This window comes from Dama dama, chromosome 12 (assembly GCF_033118175.1).
Source record: "Dama dama isolate Ldn47 chromosome 12, ASM3311817v1, whole genome shotgun sequence".
NCBI classification, from domain to species: Eukaryota; Metazoa; Chordata; class Mammalia; order Artiodactyla; family Cervidae; genus Dama; species Dama dama.
Window position 1 is genome coordinate 59,376,631 of NC_083692.1, and position 26,055 is coordinate 59,402,685.

The following is a 26,055-nucleotide window of genomic DNA, read 5'->3' on the forward strand; positions in this document are numbered from 1 at the left end:
GGTTTAGCTAAAAGAAATAGGAATATGTTGGGATAAGGTTCTGACTGTAGCTATAATCTTCTGACTGGAAGATTGCTGACTAAGAGGCTACAACAGTGGTTTTCAAAGTTTAGCATGCATCAGGACCACCTAGAGGGCTTGGTAAAATACAGACTCCATGCACAACTCCCCCTCTAGTTTTTGATTTAAGTATTTCTGGTGTAGGTCCTGGGAATTTATATTTCTAAGGAGTTAGTAGATGAAGTTGATGCTGATTAGGGGGTTGTAATGGCCCACAGCGTCCTTGAGTTCTTTCTAAATGCTTAATTAGGTAAAGCCATTTCAGGTGTTAAGGTATATTAACAGAGAGGAATAAATTGGGAGATTGGAATTGACATGTACACACTACTGTGTACAAAATAGATAACTAATAACATGTAAAAAGCACAGGGAATTCTACTGTGTAGTGACCTACGTGGGAAAAGAATCTAAAAGAGTGGATATATGTGTAGGTATAACTGATTCACTTTACTGTACGCCTGAAACTAACATTTTAAATCAACTATACTCTAATAAAATTTTTTTTAAAAAGATGGTAACACCAATCTCCACAAACTACATTTAACTATTGCATAAAACTGTGTCTTTTCATGTCATATGAGCACACTGATGACAAGCAGTATGACTTGGTTGAAAAAAGTATTGGGTTTCTTTGGAAAAGTTGGTTTTGAGTCTCAGCCTGCTGTTCAGGAACCTAGTAACCTTAGATAAGTTGCTTTTATGACTCCCCCCCACCGCTTTGGTTTTACCTATAGAGTAAACTAACTCCTCTTCTACTTTAGGGTATTTTGAAGATCAGGTAAATAGATGCGTGTCAAAGTATTGTGAATATTTCTGTAAGATCTATTAAATATAAGATAGTAAGGGGTGTGTTAATTTTGTTTCACAGATTGACTGAAATACTAGCCAGTGCACCTAAGGGTGAACTATTGAAGAGAGTTCTTAACCCATTACTTCGTGAGTAATCCTACATAGAGCAACAAAGTGTTTGTAAAATAATGTGGTTTTCTGGAATATGTTTAACACATTCAGATCTAGTTGTAGTAGAAATTTAAATCTAGTAGAAAATTAGAACAACTTGATAAATGTAGGAAGGAGTTTAAAATGATCTTTAAATAGAGGTTTATTTTCAAAGAAAGAGAAATTTGTTATACTGTATGAACTTTGACCATTACTTTTTAGATCTTATTTAACAGCAATACAGTTATATAAACTAATAGTATGTTATCTAGTACTTGATTGCTAGCTATAGTTTTCTAAGAAATCAGTTGGTTTTTTCAATGTCATAAGCTTTTTGGTTTAATAACCCACTTAGTGTGGCTGGGTTTTCTTTGTTTTTGCTTTTTGATTTTTATTGGTGAGTCTCAGAGCATTCCAGGGTCTGCCTGGTACTGTTGATAACCAGCATAAAGATTTTCCAATAAACTTTTATACTTGAGAAAAGTCATCACTTATCTCTGTATTAAGGAATCTGAAAAGGACATATGAGAAGACAGGTACCATTGATTACTAAGGGAGTTACCCTTCCTCTCCTATGAAATTAGAATGCATTAAGAAGTTATTTTGAAAACTTTCCATCAGTTAGTATAACATGTGAAATTTGTAAGTTTGGATTTTTCAATAGAAAAATTTTTATTCTGTTAATGTGATATATTACATTAACCAGTTTTTGGATGCTAAACCAACCTTGCATCCCTGGTTTATAATCCTTTTTATATGTGGCTAAATTCCATTAAATTCTTGTAACTTTTGCACTGACTTCCTCAGGTTTATTGTCTCAAATTTTTATAAGTAATTTCTAGTAACTGTCATTTCTGATAACATTTCAAAATAAATAAACCAATTGTTATTTTCACTGGTTACTGCTACTGAGTAGATGACTTATATTGGGATATACATTAGTATTTTGAATGTGAAATTTTGTAGGAAAATACTACAAATAATATCCTTTGCTTTTATAGCCTATGGGCCAGCTCTCATTGAGCATTGTCTTATAGAAAATGGATTCCCTGCCAATGTCAAAGTGGATGAAAAATTTGAAAGTAAAGGTATACGTGCATGCTACAAGTTTTGCCCATTTTTATTTATTTCATTTTTTTAAACCTGTGAAAATTATTTCTGGGAAAAGTAATCAGTGAGTGCGTAGTTTTAAACTTAAAAACAATTTGACCTATGAGTATTCTGTCCATATGATATTCCTGACTTTGTACTGTAATGTGACATTTTATCCCTAGTAACATGCAGTTTAATCTCTTGATCTACCCTATTACCTTTCAATTATGAAATATTCTTCCTCCCTCCTCCTAAATTTTTGAAGGGGTTACTACACTTGAGACAGTCTCTGGAGGCTTGAAGGAGCTGAATTATTCACCTTCAGACTCAGCACCTGGGGTGTTTCTAGAAGTAGCATTATTTATGGATTTTAACTCTGTAAGTGCTGTGCTGTGACTACATAATGAATTAGGCTTTTGTAACTACTTAAATTCACTTTCTAGATTAATTAAACCTAAATTAACTTCCAGATTAGGATAATAAAAAATTGTAGGAAATATAAGGAAAATGGAAGATTTGGTCTTTGAAACAAGTTTTTATCTGCAGATTCTCATGTAAAATTTAAAAATAAATCATTTTTGCTATTAATGTTTTGGGATTATATATTATTTCTTAAGGTTTAGGGATCATTTTTATGCTGTCAAATTTTTTTGTGAATTTAAAAATATAAACTGAATGTTTGAAATGAATGATTTAGTTTCTGGAGTATATGAATTCAGTGCAGTCCTGTTCAAAATGCCAACAGGTGGTATTGCTAATTTTGGTATTACACTTCCTTTTTTAAATGAATCTGATATGTGCAATAAAAAGCATATATAAATGTTCAGGAAAACTCTGGAAAATAATAGTAATGATAGAAAATAATCTTTTCATAGATTAAAATGCATTATGAAACTGTAGTAATTAAGTTTTGGAAGATGGAATACACAGCATAAAGAATTCAGAAACAAGCCCAAATATATGTGAGACTTTAGCATATGAACAGAAGTACCTTTTAGATCATGAGGGGAAAGATGGATTCAATAAAAGCTGTTGGGACAACAAGCTGACCAAGATATATTCTTATTTAATACATTGATTATAAGCATGAAATAACTAATTTTCTTAAATAACTTTATTATTTCATAAGCACTTTCTATTTTCTGCATAGATGTTTGGTAATAGCTAATGGACAATTGATTGGTACTCATTCTTTCCTTTCTTATTTCCCTATTAGATATTGAAAAAGTACTTGTTTGTCTACAGAAAGCAGAAGAGTATATGAAAACAACATCCAACTTCAATGGAAAGGTAGTGCCACATAATACTTGCTATATATTGTTGTGGCTTAGATATTAGAATTTTCATTGAAGGATCAGTATATGTAAATTTTTTGTTGTAATTTGGAAGTTTAACACCTGTAATATGCTTATTCTAAGGTAGTTTTTTTTTTTTTTTTAATTGCTGTTGGTTTCTGATTTTTGTTCTGTTCCTTAAATCTTCTACAAAGTACTAGGTCAGTATCAGCACTCCCAGAAGTTTGAGGAATTTAAAGATATTTCCTCTTAGGTTGATTTTTAGATAGAAAAGCACATTTTAATTTGCCTTCACTTTCCAAAAATTTACAACATCTTTTTAATTATTAAATATCTGCTGAATTACCTCGTATCTTGTTTTTCTTTCCTAGTCCAAGTATAACTTCACTTACAAAAAAGTTTAGGAAAAGTTCTGATTATTATAGCTAAATTCAGTCCAAATATACCCTTCACCCAGTTACTAAAATGGACTAAAATTTCCTACCAGCAGTGTGAACCAAAGACTTTTTCTGCTGAAAGTAAAGTGCTTTTGGCTCTTTTAAATTGCAGAACATGTGAAAAATGGAAGAAAAGAGCAAAATGCATATGTATAATCTCACTACTTTATCAAATCATTAATATTCATTTTCTTTATTCCCTGTTTTTCTCTTGTCCATGTGAATTAGTAGGTTCTAATGATTCTTACTAATCCTTAAAAACGTAATTTTGAGAAGTGATGCAATCAATAGACAAATCCTACTGATTATTTTTAACTAGAATAATTTTATAAGCTAATAAAGTCAATATCATTCACGGAAAGTAAATCTTTGTTAATTATAAATATAAATTAGTTTTAATGTTGGATTTTTGTAGGGGTATATCATTCAGAAAAGAGAAGTAAAACCAAGCCTGGAGGTAGATAAGCCAACTGAAGACATACTCACGTAAGTATGTAGGCATGGGTCTGTTTGCTTTGGGTGTTTATTAATGTTCTTGAATGTGATATAGTAAATATGTTTTACAGGTATGAGGAATTTCATCCTTTCTTGTTTTCTCAACATTCACAATGTCCATATATAGAATTTGAATCATTTGACAAGGTGGGTTTTCTGATTCTGTTTTTTGACCAGTTAGCATGATATATGAATTGTTAGATTAATCCAGCTTCCTTTGAGAAATTAAAAATATTTTTGCTTTACAATCACTATAAATCTGGACATTAAAAATCAGTGAGGTCACAGATACAGACTGTTGGGAAAGTTTGTTGCCACTTTATTTTAAGATGAAGGACCAAAGATCTGAACTTAATTTGATTCTTGACTGTTTAGCTGTATAATACATTTACTGGAAATCTGCTCAAGTTCTTCGAGTGGTATTATGAAACAAAATGAACTCTAAAATTGTGTGTATGAAAGTTAATGTAGAGACCATATTTTTGGTTTTTTTTTTTCAGCTGGTTGATTGTCTTTTTCTTTTTCTTTTTTTGATAAGGCCGTAGATGAATTTTATTCCAAGATAGAAGGTCAGAAAATAGATTTAAAAGCTTTACAACAGGTATGGTATTATTAAAAACATTTATATTAAACCTTAAGTGTGGTTTATATAAAAACCACACTTTAATATAATATAAATAGCATGATATTTAATATAATTTATTAAATTTATTTAATATAAACTGGCCTTAAGTGTGGTTTGCTGGGTAGGTGATGCTCTCATACAGAAATGGGTAGCCTTTTAGAAGTAGTATGGGAATGCCCTGATCTCTTGGGATATTGATAAAGGTCCAGGGGAACCGGTGTGTTTTTTTTTGTTTTGTTTTTTGTTTTTGGGAACCAGTGTTAAACAGACAAAAACCCCACTCATTTGCTCTATTAGAGTATCAGATACTCTCTAAACCAGAAAATACAGTGACAAGGAGGCCTGTTATTTATTCCCTAGTATGATTTGCTTTATTACAACTACCCAGAGCTTTTCAGACTTTGCTGTAAGAGGAGTAGTGTTTCAAGGAGGAGATTTTTAAATGGGCCAAAGGAGTGAAAGTGAAGTGAAAGTTGCTCAGTTATGACCAACTCTTTGCAACTCCATGGACTGTAGCCTGCCAGGCTTCTCTGTCCGTGGAGTTCTCCAGGCAAGAATACTGGAGTGGGTTGCCATGCCCTTCTCCAGGGCATCTTCCCAACCCACAGATCAAACCCAGGTCTCAGTATTGCAGACGTATTCTTTACCATCTGAACTACCAGGGAAACCCCGGGCCGAAGGAGAGGGAAGTGTTTTCAGCACGTGTGTTAAAGTGGTCTTTTGAACCAGACCTTTATATAATTTGTGTGTATCGTGACTCCGCAAGGAAGCTTTAATACGCTGTGTTTTCCCAGCACATCTGACCATGTTTAAGGGGCTCTCACTGCAGAGAAGTTTTAAAAAATGGTGACAGTCACTCTTGAGTTCAGGGAGATTTGATTTTTAAAAATATTCATAAGATCTTAAAATATGTGTGCAAAAACTTTACGTGAATGCCTGTGTCCTCCCCACCCTCAGTTGTTTTTTTAAAAAAATTAGTAAAAATCAGAATTTCAAAGCAGATGGGTTACCAGTTACACAGTATGATTGCCACATGGTGGCAGCACTTTATCAAGTAAACATGTTTAAGGGTAACATTGAATCCCATATTTTTATGTGCATCAGAATACTCATGGATTATATTAGCAATTGTTGTACATTCTTTTAAGAGTCACCATTCTTACAATTTAAGTATTTTTAATATTACATCCAGCATGCTCATATTCATTTAGTGGTAATGCTCTCACTATTGTGAAAACTTAGCTCCCATATCAGTAAGTTGTGTGGAACTTAAAATGTAAGTTCCAGGTGATAAAATGCTACACAGTCATCCCTCACTGCCTGCAGTGGATTGTTCCAGGAGCCTCTGTGGGTACCAAAATCCAAGGATTTTTACAAAATGGTATAGTACAATGAATATAGTCGGCCTCCCATATCTATAGGTTTTGTATCTGCAGATACTGAGTACTGACTATATAAAAGGTCAGATAACTACCATGAGCCTTTGTGTAATAAATTTAGGAAAAAGAATAGATACAAATAAGAGAAATTAAAAACAGCAATAAAATAAAAAGAAGTTATTTTAGGAACTCATGCTAAGGATGCATTCCCCCAAACTTTACATTTATGTCATAGGGAAAAATGTCTTGAATTCTGCCTTGAATAACGCAAGGGCATTAGGGGCATATCTTAAATATACATTCCTATGTAGGGAATGGGAGGTAGACGGTCAGGAGAGGTAATTTTGGAGCATGAAACACTTTGGGGTAGGATAGACCCGGGGAGGTGGACTACAGGGAGCTTCAGCCGGCTAGTAACAACATTGAGGAGGCAGAAGTAGGGGTGGGAGAGTGAGTCTCAGAAGGTAAGAGAGAAGGTACAGATGGTAGAATAAATCTGATTTTTAAAAATTCTGTTTTGTCAACAAAAGGAAAAACAAGCATTGAAGAAATTAGATAATGTCCGGAAGGATCACGAAAACAGATTAGAAGCTCTTCAGCAGGCTCAGGTACCATGTTTAACTTTCTTTCAGATACTTTTTCAGAAATGGGAACTTCAACTGGCATTGAAACAAATGTTTTTTTGGCTTATTTCTTAAGGAAATAGACAAACTTAAAGGAGAACTTATAGAAATGAACTTACAAATAGTTGACAGAGCCATTCAGGTTGTTCGAAGTGCTTTAGCCAACCAAATAGATTGGACGGAAATTGGGTTAATTGTGAAAGAAGCCCAGGCTCAAGGAGACCCTGTTGCAAATGCAATCAAAGAATTAAAACTACAGACAAACCATGTAACAATGCTGCTAAGGTAAGTTTGATTCTTAGTTAAGCAGTTAATGTTTATTTCGCTGTTTAATTTTTCACTGTATTCATTAAAAATTTATTTGAAAACTTTTCTTTGAAAATACTGGGAAACATTAATTTACATTAAAATAATTCAACTTTTTAAGTACTGTAGACCATTTATAATTTCATTGAGAAAAAAATTGAAAATAAGAAAGTGATGTCATTGACGTTAGTGAAATACTATTGAATATTTTTAATAGAAATCCATACTTGTTATCAGAGGAGGAAGATGACGATGTTGATGGTGACGTCAGTACTGAGAAAAATGAGACCGAACCGCCAAAAGGAAAAAAGAAAAAGCAAAAGAATAAGCAACTGCAGAAGCCTCAGAAAAACAGGCCATTGCTTGTTGATGTTGATCTCAGCTTGTCAGCATATGCCAATGCCAAAAAGTAAGTCACAAATTTAAGTATAAATTAAATTTATTTTTTGGCTGTGTTGTAAGGCATGCGAGACTTTAGTTCCCTGACCACCAGGGATCAAACCTATGTCCCTTGCAGTGAAAACACGATTCCTAACCACTGGACTACCAGGGAATTCCCATAAGTATAAGTTTTAGGTAAAATATTACCTGCAATAAATCTGTTAGGGTATTATGGATAAGAAGTATTATTTTGACTATATATACTTTGGGGTGAAATACTTTTCAGAAAATATTTTAAAACCTTGTGCATTATTTAACTTTTTCATATACAACATACAAAACAAAGTTACATAATGTGCAAAACTGGTTCTTAATTGTTTGAGAGTCTGTAAAATTAGGAATAATGTAAATGGAAAACTAAAGTGTAAAGATTTTATCTAAAATTAAGAGATATATTTTTCTAGGTATTATGATCACAAGAGATATGCTGCTAAGAAAACGCAGAAGACTGTTGAAGCTGCTGAGAAGGTACTTAATATGTTTTAGAGTAAACGTTCATTGTTTTTCTCTGCCTTATTAATTTAATGGACTTAATTATTTCTTTGTAATCTCAAAAATGACGGAATGATCTCTGTCAAATCCCTTATGACTATACAGTGGAAGTGAGAAATAGATTTAAGGGACTAGATCTGATAGAGTGCCTGATGAACTATGGATGGAGGTTAGTGACATTGTATAGGAGACAGGGAGCAAGACCATCCCCAAGAAAAAGAAATGCAAAAAAGCGAAATGGCTGTCTGAGGAGGACTTACAAACAGCTGTGAAAAGAAGAGAGGTGAAAGGCAAAGGAGAAAAGGAAAGATACACCCATTTGAATGCAGAGTTCCAAAGAATAGCAAGGAGAGATAAGAAAGCCTTCCTCAGCGATCAATGCAAAGAAATAGTTAGGAAAACAACAGAATGGGAAAGACTAGAGATCTCTTCAAGAAAATTAGAGATACCAAGGGAACATTTCGTGCAAAGATGGGCTCCATAAAGGACAGAAATGGTATGGACCTAACAGAAGCAGAAGATATTAAGAAGAGGTGGCAAGAATACACAAAAGAACTGTAAAAAAAAGATCTTCACGACCCAGATAATCATGAAGGTGTGATCATTCACCCTCACCTAGGGCTGGACATCCTGGAATGTGAAGTCAGGTGGGCCTTAGGAAGCATCACTACAAATAAAGCTAGTGGAGGTGATGGAATTCCAGTTGAGCTCTTTCAAATCCTAAAAGATGATGCTATGAAAGTGCTGCATTCAATATGTCAGCAAATTTGGAAAACTAAGCAGTGGCCACAGGACTGGAAAAGGTTAGTTTTCATTCCAATCCCAAAGAAAGGCAATGTCAAAGAATGCTCAAACTACCATGCAGTTGCACTCATCTCACACGCTAGTAAAGTAATGCTCAAAATTCTCCAAGCCAGGCTTCAGCAATACATGAACCGTGAACGTCCAGATGTTCAAGCTGGTTTTAGAAAAGGCAGAGGAACCAGAGATCAAATTGCCAATATCCACTGGATCATTGAAAAAGCAAGAGAGTTCTAGAAAAACATCTATTTCTGCTTTATTAAATATGCCAAAACCTTTGACTGTGTGGGTCACAACAAAGTGGAAAATTCTGAAAGAGGTGGGAATACCAGACCACCTGACCTGCCTCTTGAGAAACCTGTATGCAGGTCAGGAAGCAACAGTTAGAACTGGACATGGAACAACAGACTGGTTCCAAATAGGAAAAGGAGTATGTCAAGCCTGTATATTGTCACCCTGCTTATTTAACTTATATGCTGAGTACATCATGAGAAACGCTGGGCTGGAGGAATCACAAGGTAGAATCAAGATTGCCAGGAGAAATATCAATAACCTCAGATACGCAGATGACACCACCCTTACGGCAAAAAGTGAAGAAGAACTAAAGAGCCTCTTGATGAAAGTGAAAGAGGAGAGTGAAAAAGTTGGCTTAAAGCTCAACATTCAGAAAACTAAGATCGTGGCATCTGGTCCCATCACTTCATGGCAAATAGATGGGGGAACAGTGGGAACAGTGACTTACTTTATTTTTCTGGGCTCCAAAATCACTGCAGATGGTGATTGCAGCCATGAAATTAAAAGGTGCTCCTTGGAAGGAAAGTTACGACCAACCCTGACAGCCTATTAAAAAGCAGAGACATGACTTTGCCAACAAAGGTCTGTCTAGTCAAGGCTATGGTTTTTTCAGTGGTCATGTATGGATGTGAGAGTTGGACTATAAAGAAAGCTGAGCGCTGAAGAATTGATGCTTTTTTTTTTTTCATTTATTTTTATTAGTTGGAGGCTAATTACTTTACAATATTGTAGTGGTTTTTGTCGTACATTGACATGAATCAGCCATATACAGAATTGATGATGCTCTTGAACTGTGGTGTTGGAGAAGACTCTTGAGAGTCCCTTGGACTGCAAGGAGATCTAACCAGTCCATCCAAAAGGAGATCAGTCCTGGGTGTTCGTTGGAAGGACTGATGTTGAATTGAAACTCCAATACTTTGGCCACCTGATACAGAGAGCTGACTCATTTGAAAAGACCCTGATGCTGGGAACGATTGAGGGCAGGAAGAGAATGGGACAACAGAGGATGAGATGGTTGGATGGCATCACCGACACAATGGACATGGGTTTGGGTGGACCCCAGGAGTTGGTGATGGACAGGGAGGCCTGGCATGCTGCGATTCATGCGATCGCAAAGAGTCAGATACGACTGAGTGACTGAAATGAATTGAACTGAATTATTTCTTCTATTTTTAAATGAGATTTTCAAATTCAGAAATACCTTTCAAATTTAATTTTGCTTAAAATGTGTGTATTTTCAGTATTTATTTTCTCCCCTAAGCCTGTCTTCCCCGGAGTTCTCTATCTCAGTAATTTCCCCTTTGCTCAAGTTAAAAATATTGGTGTCATCTTAGACTTTTCTCATATTCAGTAAGTCCTTTTAAATAAAAATGAAGTGATTATTCTCTGTTCAGAATCTTTCAGTTTCTTCCTGTCTTATTTAAGATACTGTAAAGCCCTTCTGGCCCATCAGGTCCTACACAATCTACTTCCCTTTGATCACATCACCTATCCTGTTAAATGGGTCTTCCCTGGTGGCTCAGTCAGTGAAGACTCCTCCTGCAGTGCTGGAGACTAGAGTTTGATCCCTGGTTGGGGAGTTCCCCTGGAGAAAGAAATGGCAACCCACTTGAGTATTCTTGCCTGAAGAATCCCGTAGACAAAAGAGCCTGGTGGGCTGTAGTTCATGGGGTCAACAAAAGTTGGACATGATTTGGCAACTGCACCACACAGTTACATATTCTTTCCAACTACAGTGGGATCGTAAACTGTTCTACAACAGTGGCCCATACTACTTTCTCAGGGCCTTTGCACTTGCTGCTCTTTCTTCCAAGAATGTTCTTCCCTCAGACTTTTCGTGGTTGGATCCCCCTCTTCATTCATTTGTCTACTTAAATAATCCTTTATCAGAAAGGCCTTTTTGGACCACTCTCAGTAAAAATACGACTGCCCTCAATTTCTCTTGACTCTTTGTTTTTCTTGTTTAAAAACATACACCCCAACATATGATTATCTGTCTTCTCTCTAGAATGTAGATTGCATGAACATGGGATCTTTATCTGTTTTATTCATTGCTGTGTCCCAGTCCCTAGAATATTGCTTGGAACCTAGTCACACTAAAATCTGTTAAACGAATGGCCTTCATGACTTAGTTCTATCTTCCTCTCCGCCCTCATTTTTTGACACTTTACCCTGTGATTATACTTGCTGGTCAAGCTGCCCTTTTCCTTATCTTTTTATTCTTTGCATTGGTAATTCCATTAATCCTTCAGGCTTCAGCCTAAGTGCCATTTCCTCAGACATACCTTTGACCATGATCAATTATAAATCTAGCTTCCCTTGTTATACTCTTGCAGCATCCTTTGTAGCATTTACCATGTTTATTTGAATAATTGTGTATTTATATATCTCTTCTCCTAGACGCCAGTGACTTATTCATTGTTGTGTCTCTGACATCTAGCCCCAGATCTACTGTATGGTTGCACTGATTATCTGGCAAACAAATGAACTGTTTGGAAGCCCCCCCCCCCCCCCATTTTTTTTGATAGATCTTAAGCAGATATTTGTTTAAAATCATTTTAATATTTAAGGCAAAGTTTTTTTCATTACTTTCATGTGCATGTTGTGTGTATTAATATATAGATTGCGTCATTTTGTGGCATTTAAACTATTTCTTGCCCTATCATTTATTTGGTATTATTTAAATAAATTTTTCAACAAATTACTTAAAAACTCTTTTCTTATAACTAGGCATTCAAATCAGCAGAAAAGAAAACAAAGCAAACCTTAAAAGAAGTCCAAACAGTTACCTCTATTCAAAAAGCAAGAAAAGTATATTGGTAAGTGTTCGTTTTTAAAATATATTTTGTTTTTATCAAACTTCTACATGCACATTGTTTAGAAAATCAAGCAGTTCTACAAAGCCTGTTAAAAACCGCTAACCCTGCAAACTTTTGCAGGTAGTGGTCTCAGAGTTGTGGCATGCGGGCTCCCGAGAGGGCAGGCTCTAATAGTTGCGGCATGTGGGCTCTCTAGTTGTCACCCATGGACTTCGTTCCTCTATGGCATGTGGGATCTCAGTTCCCTGAGCAGGGATTAAAGCCGTGTCACCTACATTGCAAGGTGGAGTCTTTACTGCTGGACCACCAGGGAAGTCTCTCCCTGCTCCTATTGCCTCCTCTCCCAAGGAAACTTTTAGTTCTTTTAGCTGATTGTTTTGCTGCATACTTCCGTTTCTCTTAGTAATATATTGCTGCCTAATTTTTCTGTTTTACACTCTATTAATAACTTCCCATTATGGAAAGATGAAGATTTTATTCTTTTCATTTGTGCTCCATTACATACACACACATCACCTAGCTTCTCAATATAGTTACAGCATAATTTTGTCAAGATTGATATTCTATATTAAGAGTTTTGCTGCCAAGTTGCTTCAGTCATGTCCGACTCTGTGCAACCCCATAGACGGCAGCCTAACCAGGCTCCTCCGTCCATGGGATTTTCCAGGCAAGAGTAGTGGAGTGGGTTGCCATTGCCTTCTCCGATTAAGAGTATTATGGATATTTAAATTGTAGTCACAGCTGGATCATATAGTATTCTGCTTTCTTTTCCTTTCCTGCTCAGCATTTTATCTTCCCTGAAGTTAATGATTGTATTGTTTCATTTGCTTTCTTTTTCTTTTGTTCTTAATTATGTTCAAATTCTCTTTCAAGTATGTTCAAACAATTGAAATCTTAGCAGTATCATCTCCTTGCAGAAGTCTTCACTGGAGCTTTTTGATCTACTTTGTTCTAGATGGTTTCTCTAAGCATTTTTAATTTTCCTTTGATTATTATTCTGCAAGTTCTCTTTAACCTCTCTCTCCTGAATCTCAAACTTCCTTTTTCTTTGGTGATGGACTGTGTGGTCTAGAAACTTCATGAAAAGGGGTATGGAAGAGGTAAAGCTTTGAGGTCTCCAATGTATAAAAAAATTATTTTACTCTTAACAGTTTCAATGGGTATTGAATTCTAATTTGAAAATGTTTTCCTCAGACTTTTGAAAAGGCATTTTCCGTTGTCTTAACTTCCAGATTTGATCTTGAAGTTTGGTGTCATTTGACAGTTGAATTTTAATAGGAAACTTGTTTTTATCTTTCTGTAAGCTTCTGGATCTTTTTTGTTTTCTCTTAATTTTCCAAAATTTCACAAGAATATAGTGAATATGTTGGTGAGGATGTTTTTATCCTTATGCTGGATAATTTGTGAGCCTTTTTCCTTTGGAAACAGAAATTTTCTTGAACTTTTTCTTAGAAAATCGCCCACCCTCTGTTTGTTTTTTGTTTTGCGTTCTTTTTCCTACTTTCTAAAAGTCTTATTTTGTACATATGGGACCCCCTCAACAGTTCTCCAGTTTTACTGCATTGTTTTTTTCCATCTCTCTCTTTTTGTTGTGTATTCTGAGATTTTTTTTCAACTTTGTCTTCAATCCTTCCATTGAATTTTTTGATCTTCTATTTCTTCCTATCATGTTTAAATTTTGAGCCATTTTTGGTTATTTCAATGTTACTTAAAAAACTTAACTGTTTTTTAACAGTACATTTCTTTATAACTGAGAATAGTTTTGCTGTATTACATTTTATTTAGTATTGTTTTTTATTTATTTAGTTTTATTTAGTATCTTAACAGGTCTGTCTTCTCCAAGTTTCTTTTTTCTATTTTTTTAGTTCTGTCTCCAGTGTTCACTTGTGTTAATGTCTGGTGATCCTTGACTGTCTGCTCATGTTTTCTAGTAGAACAGTAAAATGCTGATTGGAAGTTCTTTGTGGTTTGTTGGACTTGTAAAATAATCTGTGTGGTCCATTTTCTGTGCAACTCTTAATGTCTTTTTGTCACTTCTTTTTGCCTCTTCAGCTGGTCTCATTTCCTAGAAAAGCTTCTTTTGCTTATGCTTGTAAAGTGAAGACTTGGCTGTCTCCGTTTTAGGAGCCCAGTGGAAATAATAAGCTAGAGAGTCTTAGTATCCAGTATTTTATACATTTACTTAATTGCCCTATTTTTACATATTAATATATGTAACTTGTGATTTATTTCCCCTAGTCCAGTAATCTTCTTTGTACCCTTTTTAGAGATTTAATTTCTGGCTTTTCTGTTAGAATGTTGAAGGGGTAATCACCATGTTCAAAGCTGGAAAGATCTAGGGAGGTTGTTACTTCTTAATCAGATTTTTAGCCAGCCTTTCTGTTTAAACTTCATCTTAAACCCTATTTCTAGCAGTACTTTGTGCTTTCTATGGGTCACACAAGTGTAAGTTGATTTGTTTCTTGACTTTTTGCACCATCAGCTTAGGATTCAGCTTCTTGAGTCGGCTCACTTGTCCATTTATTTTCCAGCTTTCAAAATTTTTTTGCTTCTTTCTTTTCTCTCTCTCTAACATCTCTTGAATATCCTTGACCTGTAATTTTCATTTCTCATAATGCTTTTGTTAGCTATTGATACAAGATTATATTATCTCATAAAACAACTGAGAAGTGTTCCTTTGTCAACTGTCCTTGATGGAAGTCATCTGAGATTTTCTTTATGGGAAAGTTTTTCATTACAGATTCAAATTCTTTAGTAAATAATAGGATCACTCAGATTTTCTAGTTTTGGTTAGCAATGCTTTTCTAAGATGTTGTCTATTTTGTCCAAAGTTTGAAATTTATTGGCAAAAAGTTTATAATATCCAACTTAACCTTCTTTTCTTTTTTTTGGCTGTACCATGTGGCATGTGGGATCTTAGTTCTCTGGCCGGGGGTCAAACCTTTGCCCCCTCTAGTGAAAGCGTGGAGTTTTAACCACTAGTTCATCAGGGGAGTCCCTCCACTGAACTTTCTAACATCACTAGACTCTTTAATTACTTTTCCATTTTCATTCAAGAATTATTTGTGCCTTCTCTTTTTCTTAATTAAACTGACCAGAGGATTTTCAGTAGTATTAGGATCCTTAAAAAACTAGTTTTTAACTATTGATCTCCATATTATATATGTGCTATTTTAATAATTATTTTCATCTTTGTGCTTTTCTTTGGGTTTTTTTTTTTTGCATTTCCCTTTCTGATTTCTGGAAACAGAAGCTTAGTTCATTGCTTTTTTTTCCCCCTCCCTCAGCTTCTTTTCTAATATATGTAAGCAATAAATTTATATCAACATGGCTTTATCTGCATCTAAAGCATTTTGTTGTTTAGTATTTTCATTATCTTTCATGTCAAGATATATTCTCATTTCCAGTGTGATTTCTCCACCCGTGCGTTATTTAAAAGTATATGTCTTACTTTCCGAACATATTGAGAGGGGGATTGGTTATATTTTTGTCACTAATTTTTAGCTTAATTTGTGTAATAGAGATGATATTCTGTACCTCAGACATTTGATGTTTGTTGAAACTTGTTTTCTGGTCCAGTCTATTTATACACAAGCTTTATTTATAAGTGTTTCATATATAATTGAAAAGAATGTCTTTTCTAGAGTTATTGAGTACATTTCTTTAAATATCAAGTCATGTTTATTAATCATGTTCAAATTTTTGGCACCTTTGATTCTTTTTAATGATTGTTTTTCCAATTACTGAGAGATGTGTCGAATATTGTACAATTATGGATTGTCGCTCCTTTTACTTTTGCATTTTTGCTTCATATATGTCAAGGCTATCTAGTTAGGTAATACCAATGTAGAACTGTTTTATCTTTTCACTGAATTGAGCCTTTTATTTTAATGAAATGTCCTTTTAACTTACATCCATTTTATCTGTCTATGCTAGATGTTCAGACTGTTTCAACTGGTTTTGGTTTGTGTTTGCATGGTATTATCTTTTGCTGTCATTGTATTTCAACATTTTTATATCCTTATGTTTTAAAGTATATATATATATTGTTTTTTTCCCAGTCTGATAGTCTTTGCATTTTACCTGGAAAAATGACTGTGTGTGTGTGTTAGTCACTCAGTCATGTCCAACTGTTTGTGACCACACGGACTGTAGCCCACCAGGCTCCTCTGTCCATGAATTCTACAGGCAAAAATACTGGAGTGGATTGCCATTCCTTTCTCCAGGGTATCTGCCCAATCTGGGGATCGAGCCTAGGTCTCTCTCATTGAAGGCAGATTCTTGACTGTCTGAGCCACCAGGGAAGCTCCAAGAGAATTGACTATGTTTATATTTAATACAATTTCTGATATATTTTGGTTTAAATCTTCTGTCTTACTGTTTGCTTTCTATGTGTCATGTGTCATTCTATGTTCTTTTTTGTCTTCCTTATTGCTTTCTTCTGATTAGTTGACTTTTTTTTTTGGCCTGTTAGTTATGCATTCCTTTGCTAGGATGATTAAAAAATACATCCCTAATTTACCTTTCTCATTCTTTTTGTCCTTATTGGGTATATGTCATTTTACAAACCTTTTTACCATCAGTGGGAAGTGGTTAAATCCATAGTACATCCATTCAGCAATGAAGAAAATATATTTTTAAGTAAAAAGAGAAAAAAAGATGCAGAACAGTGTGTTGTGTCTAAAAATGAAAAGGTTTAGAATAAGCAGTTTATTTTAGCTTTTTTATATATAAAGAAATACTTGAGAGGGGTACATCAGAAGCTAATGGTCCCTTGGTCAGTAGCAGTGGTAGAAGATAAAGAGATGTAGGATCTCTCAATCTACATTTCTATATAGTCTTAAATTTTGAACCATGTATATGTATTAATAAAAAATCATTTTAGAAAATAAGAGTAGAATCCTTCTGCTGTTATATTTGATATGAGAGTTTCGTTTAATGCCTGTGCTCAACCTGTCATTTTTTTTTTTTTTTTTTAATATTTATTTATTTGGCTATGCCAAGTCCCTTAGTTGCAGCATGAGGGGTCTAGCTCTTTGACCAGGGATCGAACCCGGTCCCCCTGCATTGGGAGTACAGAGTCTTAGCCACTGGACCACCAGGGACATCCCCAATCTATTATATTTAGCCAGAAATTTTAAAATTGTAGGTTAAATCATAAAAAGATGATCCTACCAGTCATATGTAGCATAGAAATATTTATGTTCATCTCATTTTCTAAATATCATACAAATATACACTTTTCACTTAAAAAAAAAAACCTTATTTTGTATTGGGGTGTATAGCTGGTTAACAGTGTTGTGGTAGTTTCAGGTGAATAGCAAAAGGACTCAGCCATACATATGCATGTATCTGTTCTCCCTCAGTCCTGCCTCCCATCCAGGCTGGCACATAACATTGAGCTGAGTTCCATGTGCTATACAATAGGTCTTGTTGGTTATCCATTTTAAATATAGCAGTTACACTCTGTTTTTCTGTGGTGGTATGTATTAACCATGAAAACCCAAGTTAATTTGCTTCTTCAGAAAAGTTGTAATTTTACACTTCTGATGACAATTTTTAGTTTTACGTATTTTAAGTGTAAAGAATGTCATATATGTAAACATTCAGTTGATTGAGGACAGGATGGGAAAACAATTTTTCTTTCTTACCTGCAGTCCCAAAGAATATCCAGTACCCCACTAAAAGAGAGCTAAACCTAGGGACCAGGTGACATTTTATACTTTTTGTAATTCATTATTACAACTTCAGTCTAAGACTGTCTATATGGGAAGGAGATAAAGAGAGAACATTTTTTTAAACATAATATTAAATTGCTTTCTACTAAGACTGTCTTAAGAATACCCTAAGGCAATTTATTACAAGTTTTCGGTAAAATTGAGCTTGATATCTTAAGAAAAGAAACTAAGCCATCAAGTTGTCTTAACCTACATGTAGGAGAGCCTTCTGGTTCATTTTGTTAATTAAAAGGATCTGAATGCAGGCAACTATGAAGGGGAAAAAATGTTAACTTTTTTCTTTAAAATTTGGTAGGTTTGAGAAATTCCTCTGGTTCATTAGCTCAGAGAACTATCTAATTATTGGTGGACGAGATCAGCAACAGAATGAAATAATTGTGAAAAGATACTTGACACCAGGTAAGTAAGATTAAAATTCGAAAGAATTTTCTCTTAAGTAATTGGATTGGTTATCTCAATATTAGGTGTAGATTTTCATCTTGTACTCCTTTGTTTGACAGATTTAATTGGTAGTTTCATGGTTTATGGTTGAATATGTGCTTTGATACTTAATTCTCATTTTAAGTGAATATTCCTAAAGGATTAATGCTGAGGTAATCTATAGTATTAGATTTCTGATTTTCTGCTACATTAACAAAATAGCTTTTAATTCTCCAAAGTGGCTGTACATCAGATTTTTTTAAAGCTTAATTTTTAAATGCTGAAGTTTGTAAACTTTTTACGCATTTAGAAACAGGGCTTCACACCTGTGTTGTAAGGCCTCTCATTTGTTTTTGTTTGCTGATAACCATCACTTCACTGTGGCTGAACTCTCAGTATGGGTATCAGAAATCAATAATCAATATCAGAGCTAATGTTATGTCCTTTGAGGATCCAGAAGCAGGAAAGAAAACAACAGGGTTCAGGTTACATGGTACCCAGGGCTTGCTCTCTGTCTTCTCTAACTCTATTCATTGTGAGCCGAGCCTTTCATGGAACTGTATGGGCTTTGCTCTTCTTTGAGTTTCAAATCTCAGATGAACTATCCATGGCAAACAGTGGCTGCTCATTTTTTCTGTTAGAAACCAGGCACTTTACTTTTCCCTAGTTTACCATCATCCATGCATTCATCTATTTCCTCATTTATTCATTTGTCATCACACATTTCAGAATAAAACTAGAAGTCCTTATTGTGGCTTACAAGGTTCCTGGCTTCTTCCCTAGTCTCATTTCTTACTTATCTTCAGTCTGGCTTCATGATTGTCACATTTGTCAACCATCTGTGGTTCTCAGGACCTTTGCATTTGCTAGGATGACTCACTCATCATCAAGTTTCTCTCACCAATCAGCAGGCTAGCCTGGGCTTGCTTATATGGCAACTCAGCAAATTTTTGAGAGGAAAAAGAGGAAGCATACAAGGCCTGTCTAGGCCTAGACTGGGAACTGGCCTTTGGTCATGTCTGCCACATTCTCTTCGTCAAGGGGTAGGCCCATATTTGAGTGACAGGGGAGTGGACTCCACCTCCTGATGCAGCTTCAGGGTCATAAAGCAGAAAGGTGTGGATAGAGGGAGGGAGAAGAACTAGGGCCATTTTATCTGCCTTATTAGCATAGCTCTCCTCTGAGGAGGCCTATGAAAAATCCTCCCACAGGTGGGAGATGGTCTTTTCTTTCTTTATTTTCATATATGTTTTGGGTTTTGAACCCTTTAAACAATAAATAAACAATTTCAACTTAAGCAGAAATAAGACTTACAGTATTTATTTGTTTTAAAGGGGACATTTATGTCCATGCTGACCTTCATGGAGCAACTAGCTGTGTAATTAAGAATCCAACAGGTAATGTAATTCATTCTGTTATTCAGAAGTTTAGTCTTTTGTTTGAACTATTTTTAGTATAAGAGAAAAAACACTAATAGAGATAAGGGACACTTTATAATGATGTTTCAGTCCATCAATAAGATACAGAGTAGAAATAAAACAGAAAGACCATAGAGAAAATCAATAAAACCAAAGCTAGTTCTTTGAAAAGATCAATAAAATTGATAAACCTTTAACTATACTAACTGAAAAAAAAAGATTCAAATTCTTAAAATCTATAGGACTTTTAAAGAAGACTGAACATCAATCCTTCATAAACTCTTCCAAAAGACAGAAGAGACGGGAACTTTCTAACTCATTTTATGGAACTAGTATTACCCTAATAACAACCAGACAAAGACATCACAGTGAAGGAAACCACTGACCAATGTCATTTATGAATAGAGACACAAAAATTCTCAACAGACTATTAGGAAATTGAATCCAGCAGTATATTATAAGGATTATACGTATGATAAAGTGGGATTTATTCCCAGGAATGCAAGGTTAATTTAACATATGAAAATTAATCAGTGTAATACAGTATATTAGTAGAATAGAGGACAAAAACCACATGATGATCTCAACTAATGCAAAAAAGCCTTAAAGCCTTTGGTAATAATCTAGTACTCATTTGTGATAAAAATACTCAACAAACTGAGAATAGATGGACACGTCCTCAAGTTGGTAAATAACATCTATAAAAAATCCATAGCTGAAAATCATGCATAATTGGGAAAGACTGAGAGCTTTCCCCCCAAGATCAGGAATAAGATGAGCACATCTGTTCTTGCCACGCTTCTACTCAACATCATATGGAGGTTCTGAGTAGGCCATTAGGCAGTGAAAAGTTTAAAATATCCAAATTGGTAAGGAACAGATAAAAGTGTCTCTGTTTGCAAATGGCATAATCTTATATATTTAAAACCTCCCACCAAAAATTATTAATTAACAAGTTCAGCAGTATCTAGGATATAATGTCAATATATAAAATGTCAGTTATGTTTTTATATACTAGTAATGAGCAATATTAAGAGGAAATTAATAAAACATCCACTTATAACAGCATTGAAGAAGAATAAAATATTTAGTAACAAACTTACCAAAAAGTAAGACATACACACCAAACTACAAAACATCATTAAAAGAAATTAAAGAAGATCTAAATAAATGGGAAGATTTCCAATGTTTATAAATTGAAAGTCTTAATATTGTTCTGATGGCAGTATTTCCCACACTAATCAACAAATTTGGTGCAGTCTTTCTCACCATTGCCTGTTTTTGCAGAGATGGACAAAATTCATCCTAAAATTCATGTGGAAATGCAGAGAAACCAGATTAGCCAAATCATTCTTGAAAATGGAGAACAGATTTGGAGTCCTCACACTTCCTCAAAACCTCCTACAAAATAGCTATCAGTGTTGTATCAAGACAGTGTGGTATTGGTATGAGAATGAACTGATAGATTAATAAAGAGAATTGAGATTCCTTGTTTATAGTCAGTTGATTTTTAGCAAGGGTGCCAAGGCCATTCAGTAAGGATAGAATAATCTTTCCAACAAATAGGGCTGGGGAAATTAATATCCATGTGCCAAAGAATGAAGTTAGAAATAGGAACTTCCTACCGCTTATAAAAATGAACTCAAATACATCATAGACCTAAATTTAAGAGCTAAAATTCTAAGACTGTTAGAAGAAAATGAGGTGTAAATCTTCATAATACTGGCTTTGGAAGTTATTGGCTTTGGTGTCATTTTAGATACGACACCAAAAACATAAGCAACCAAAGAAAAAAATGTAAATTAGAGTTATGCAAAAACTAAAACTTTAATTCAAAGGACTCTATCAAGAAAATTAAAAGACACCCCACAGAATGGGAGAAGATATTTGCAAATCATTTACCTGATAAAGGACCAATATCCAAAACACTCTGGAACTGTTTTGACTCAACAGTAGAAAGGCAGTTTTAAAATGAACAGTTATTAAAATGTCAAATAGATGTTTCTCTAAAGATATACAAGTAGCCCACAAGCACATGATAAGATGCTCAGCATCATTCATCCATTAAGGAAATACAAATCAAAACCACAGTGAAATGCCACTTAACACCCACAAGAACATTTAAAAAACACAGTGGAAATTCCTAGTGGTCCAGTGATTAGAACTCCAAGCTGTCTGTGCTGAGGGCTCGGGTTCAGTCACTGGTTAGGGAAGAAAATTCCACAAGCCACACAGGGTGGGGAAAAATCCAAATAAAAAAGCCAAAAACAGTAATGAGTTGGTGAGGTTGTGGAGAGACTGGACTCTTTATACACTGCTGGTGGGAATGGACAGTGATCTAGCTGCAATAGGAAATAGTTTGATAGTTTCTGAAAAAGTTAAACATAGAATTTACCATGTGACCCACTCCTAGATATATACCCAGGATAATTAAAAATGTGTCCAAACTTGTTTGAAAATATTTATAATAGCCAAGAAATGGAAATACCCTGTATCTCTGTTGTTATTGTTGTTTAGTGACTAAGTTGTGTCCCATTCATTGTGACCCCACAGCCCACCAGGCTCCTCTGTCCATGGGATTTCCCAAGCAAGAATACTGGAGTGGGTTGCCATTTCCTTCTCCAGGGGATTTTCCCAATACAGGGATCAAACCCGAGTCTCTTGCATTGGCAAGTGGATTCTTTACCACTGAGCAACCAGGGAATCCCCAACCTGTATCTCTGTCAATTGATTAATAGATACAATGTGGTATATCCATAAAGTAGAATATTATTCAGTCTTAAAAGGAAATGAAGTATTGACAAATGCTCTAACATGAATGAACCTTGAAAACATGCTAAGTGAAAGAAGCCAGGTATACATGATTCCATTTATATGAAATTCCAAAATAGGAAAATCCATAGAGACAGAAAGTAGATTAGTGATTGCCAGTGGCTGGGAAAAATGAAAAGTTACTGTTAATAGATACAGAATTTATTTTGCAGATGATGAAAATATTCTGGAATTAATGGTAATGATTGTAAAGCTTTATGAACATATCAAAACTCAGAATTATATACTTTAAAAGTGAATTTTATAGTATGTGAGTTATATCCTAGTTTTAAAATATTTGAATTCTTACTTAGGGATCTGTTAATATGTTCTTGATTTTTACTTTTTAGGCAATATAGTAATTCTCGCAGTCTTTAACCTTTAAATAGGTTTTTCTAAATTATCCTTTCTAGAATGAGGTTAGAATTACTGATAAAAATGAAAGGATATTTTCTGAACTTATTTACTTAGACCATTTAAAAACCTGTTGTATAAATACATTTTTTTAATAAAAATAGTAACTTCATACACTACTGAAGTTAAAGTGTGATATTGTTATTTAAAATACAAGAGAAATGAACCTGTCATCCTGTATATGGTTTCCATGTCTTGCTCTAGAAGGTCCGTACTTCGGTACTGAAACATCGTAGTATTGTTATTACAGGAGAACCGATTCCCCCTCGGACCTTGACTGAAGCTGGCACAATGGCTCTTTGCTACAGTGCTGCTTGGGACGCTCGAGTTATCACTAGTGCTTGGTGGGTGTACCATCATCAGGTAATAAGGGTGGTCCTGTTTCTTAATTTAGTGAGAAGGGTAACTGTGTTCCAAATTTTGAGGGTATAGAATGAACAAGGCAAAGTACCTTGTGATGGAGTTGACATTTTGATATTGAAGAAAAATATATAGTGGCGGTAACCAAGTTTTTTTTAAAGCATAGTAAGGGGATAGAGAGTGATACAGGCTACCATTTTGAATATAGTGTCAGGGAAAGCCTTTCTGGAAGGGTAAGATTTGAGCAGAGACTTAGAGCGATCCATGCTCTATCCATGGGATGGACTGTTCCAGTTATGACTGGCACACTGACCTAAAAGGTCTTTCACCTGTTCATCTTTCTTGAAATTTTCTGAATTCTCTCTAGCTTTTCCTGTAAAATAGGTTATCAGTGTTTTTTCTTTTCTTTTTCTATACCCTTGGTTTTAGTAATTGCCATTTTTTTGTGGTTAATGCTATTTTCTTGATGGTACTTCATTCCATATATGATTTCACATTCCATATATGATTTCACATTGCTTTTCAAAGTCCTAACGTTATATAGCAAGATTAAAAAAGTTCAATACCATTATCCTCCCTTAGATTTAGTTTCTTTTTATATTTGTTTGTATTTGTTTTCTGCTGTGCTGTGATACTGTGTTCTTAGGAAATTAATATCACTTCTGGGGTTATTTTTTCTGCCTGTTGCAGTGTAATAAAAATGGCTTTAATTGTTTTATGAATAGGTTTTTTTAGTGTGCTTTTAATCCCTTGCATACCTATTACTAGTAAAGATACTCTCAGATTTGGGTGTTTCACAGATGTGTAAAATTTTTTTAAATTTCGGAATTATATTGCTCACTTCCTATTTTGCCAAGTTAGAATATATTTTTAAAAATAAGCTATTATCCTTATTTACTAAAATGAAAGGTTATTTCATTACCCCCCCCAAATTAAATAAGATGAAAGGTTATTTCATCCCCTTCCCTCTGCCCCCTCTCCCCCGCCCCAGCCAGGGGAAAAAATCTCAGGAAATGATTTAATGTAATAAATAGAGTTAATATAGTTTTATACCTTTATGTTAAGCTTTTTAAACTATCCTTGTTTTTCTTGTTTTATCTCACATGAGAGGCAATGTAGGTCAGTTGTGGCTCTGGTCTACGGCATTTGAAAATGATTGATGTAGTATATCCTTTGTTATTTCTTCTCTTTGTTACTGACAAAGTTACACCTACCTTTGAAGAGATATTTATCCTTTCAGTGTTAAGAATTTTTGCTAAATTATAAACTTTTCAGGACATACTGCTGTTTACTTTAATATGGCTTTACTTTCTCAGGTGAAAATTTTAAAAATGTGTTTAAGACAAGAGTATAATGTATCATTGTGTTTCTCAGGTATCTAAAACAGCACCAACTGGGGAATATTTGACCACAGGAAGCTTCATGATAAGAGGTAATGATTTGTCAGTGGATTATGGAGACAGGTTTGAAGACCATCTGCTAACATTCTCAGAAGCTAATTATTCTGATTTCATATATGAAGTATGTTATTAAATAAGGAAGATTTTACTGTGGTTTGGCAAATTTAGCATTTGACATGCTCATGCCACATATATTTTTATTAATGACAATGTTCTTTCACATAGTTTATGTTTATAAGGGTAAGAAAGTAAATAACATGACCTTTTTTCTCAAAATAGATTATTCAGGATCTGACTAATCCAGATGAGAGCAAGCTTTCATATTTTTTCTTTCTTAATTCTTATTCCTATACATAATGCCAGAGTCTATTAATGGAAAATGTTGCTTGATGACAGCAAAAAAAAAAAAAAAAGAACAAATTTGACCACTGTGTCAGATATCTTACAAGCATAAAATGCAGAAAATGGAATTTTAAAACTGTACATTATCTTTGCAGGAAAAAAGAATTTCCTTCCTCCTTCACATCTAATGATGGGGTTTAGCTTCCTCTTTAAGGTATTCTTCAGCTTCTTCTTTTTTTTTTTTCTCCTGATTTTCACTAGTCTTACCTAAAGTTCCACCAATGAAAAGAACTGTTTCTGTAGGTAGATGAGTCTTGTGTTTGGAGACATCGGGGTGAACGAAAAGTCAGAGTGCAGGATGAAGACATGGAGACACTGGCGAGTTGTACAAGTGAGCTCATGTCAGAAGAAATGGAACAACTAGGTAGTATACAGATTTTAATAAAGTAGCTGATCATGTTTTCCATTGTCTAGTTTTGCTTCTGAATTTTTTAGAAGATCATCTCTTTTGGGATAGTTAAAATTTCAAAAATACCCGACTTGTTATCAATGGTATTGAATTTTTGTTTTTTGAAATGTTCAATATACTTATTCTAGTGAATTATAAAGTGTTTGAATCCATAACCAATACTTGAATGTATGTTTATATTGTAAAACTTCAGTATTGAATGCATGCATGCATGCTAGGTCACTTCAGTTGTGTCCAACTCTTTGCAGCCCTGTAAACTGTAGCCCTCCAGGATCTCCTGTCCATGGGATTCTCCAGGCAAGAACGCTAGAGTGGGTTGCTTTGCTCTTCTCCAGGGATCTTCCCGACTCAGGGTTTGACCCCAGGTCTCATAGGTCTCCTGCATCGACGGGCGAGTTCTTTACCACTAGTGCCACCTGGGAAGCCCAGTGTTAATGAGTAATACATAAACATGTTTATCAGAGATAGACTCAGGTATATATAAATAAGCATTTACTTTTGGATTTAGGATTTAGAAGCAATACAAAGATGAGTTATTATACGTGCAGTTTCTTATGAGAATTTACCTTGATTTAATAATATGTT

At 34.6% G+C, this 26,055-nt stretch overlaps 1 protein-coding gene across 4 annotated transcripts in view; it reads left to right on the forward strand.

The window, feature by feature from the left end:
• NEMF (nuclear export mediator factor) overlaps positions 1-26,055 on the forward strand; it is a 47,884-nt gene that overhangs the window by 9,066 nt on the left and 12,763 nt on the right. For 2 of the 4 annotated variants that reach the window (XM_061157411.1, XM_061157412.1), the window contains exons 6-22: positions 929-996; positions 2,001-2,087; positions 3,308-3,381; positions 4,239-4,309; positions 4,390-4,465; positions 4,857-4,919; positions 6,853-6,930; positions 7,022-7,230; positions 7,469-7,660; positions 8,097-8,160; positions 12,010-12,098; positions 18,132-18,235; positions 19,591-19,653; positions 23,150-23,262; positions 24,634-24,691; positions 25,157-25,215; positions 25,305-25,425. In XM_061157411.1, coding sequence (XP_061013394.1) covers positions 929-996; positions 2,001-2,087; positions 3,308-3,381; positions 4,239-4,309; positions 4,390-4,465; positions 4,857-4,919; positions 6,853-6,930; positions 7,022-7,230; positions 7,469-7,660; positions 8,097-8,160; positions 12,010-12,098; positions 18,132-18,235; positions 19,591-19,653; positions 23,150-23,262; positions 24,634-24,691; positions 25,157-25,215; positions 25,305-25,425 — 1,589 coding nt within the window. The remainder of the gene's footprint in view (positions 1-928; positions 997-2,000; positions 2,088-3,307; positions 3,382-4,238; positions 4,310-4,389; positions 4,466-4,856; positions 4,920-6,852; positions 6,931-7,021; positions 7,231-7,468; positions 7,661-8,096; positions 8,161-12,009; positions 12,099-18,131; positions 18,236-19,590; positions 19,654-23,149; positions 23,263-24,633; positions 24,692-25,156; positions 25,216-25,304; positions 25,426-26,055) is intronic. The other 2 variants (XM_061157413.1, XM_061157414.1) reach the window with 1 other exon arrangement.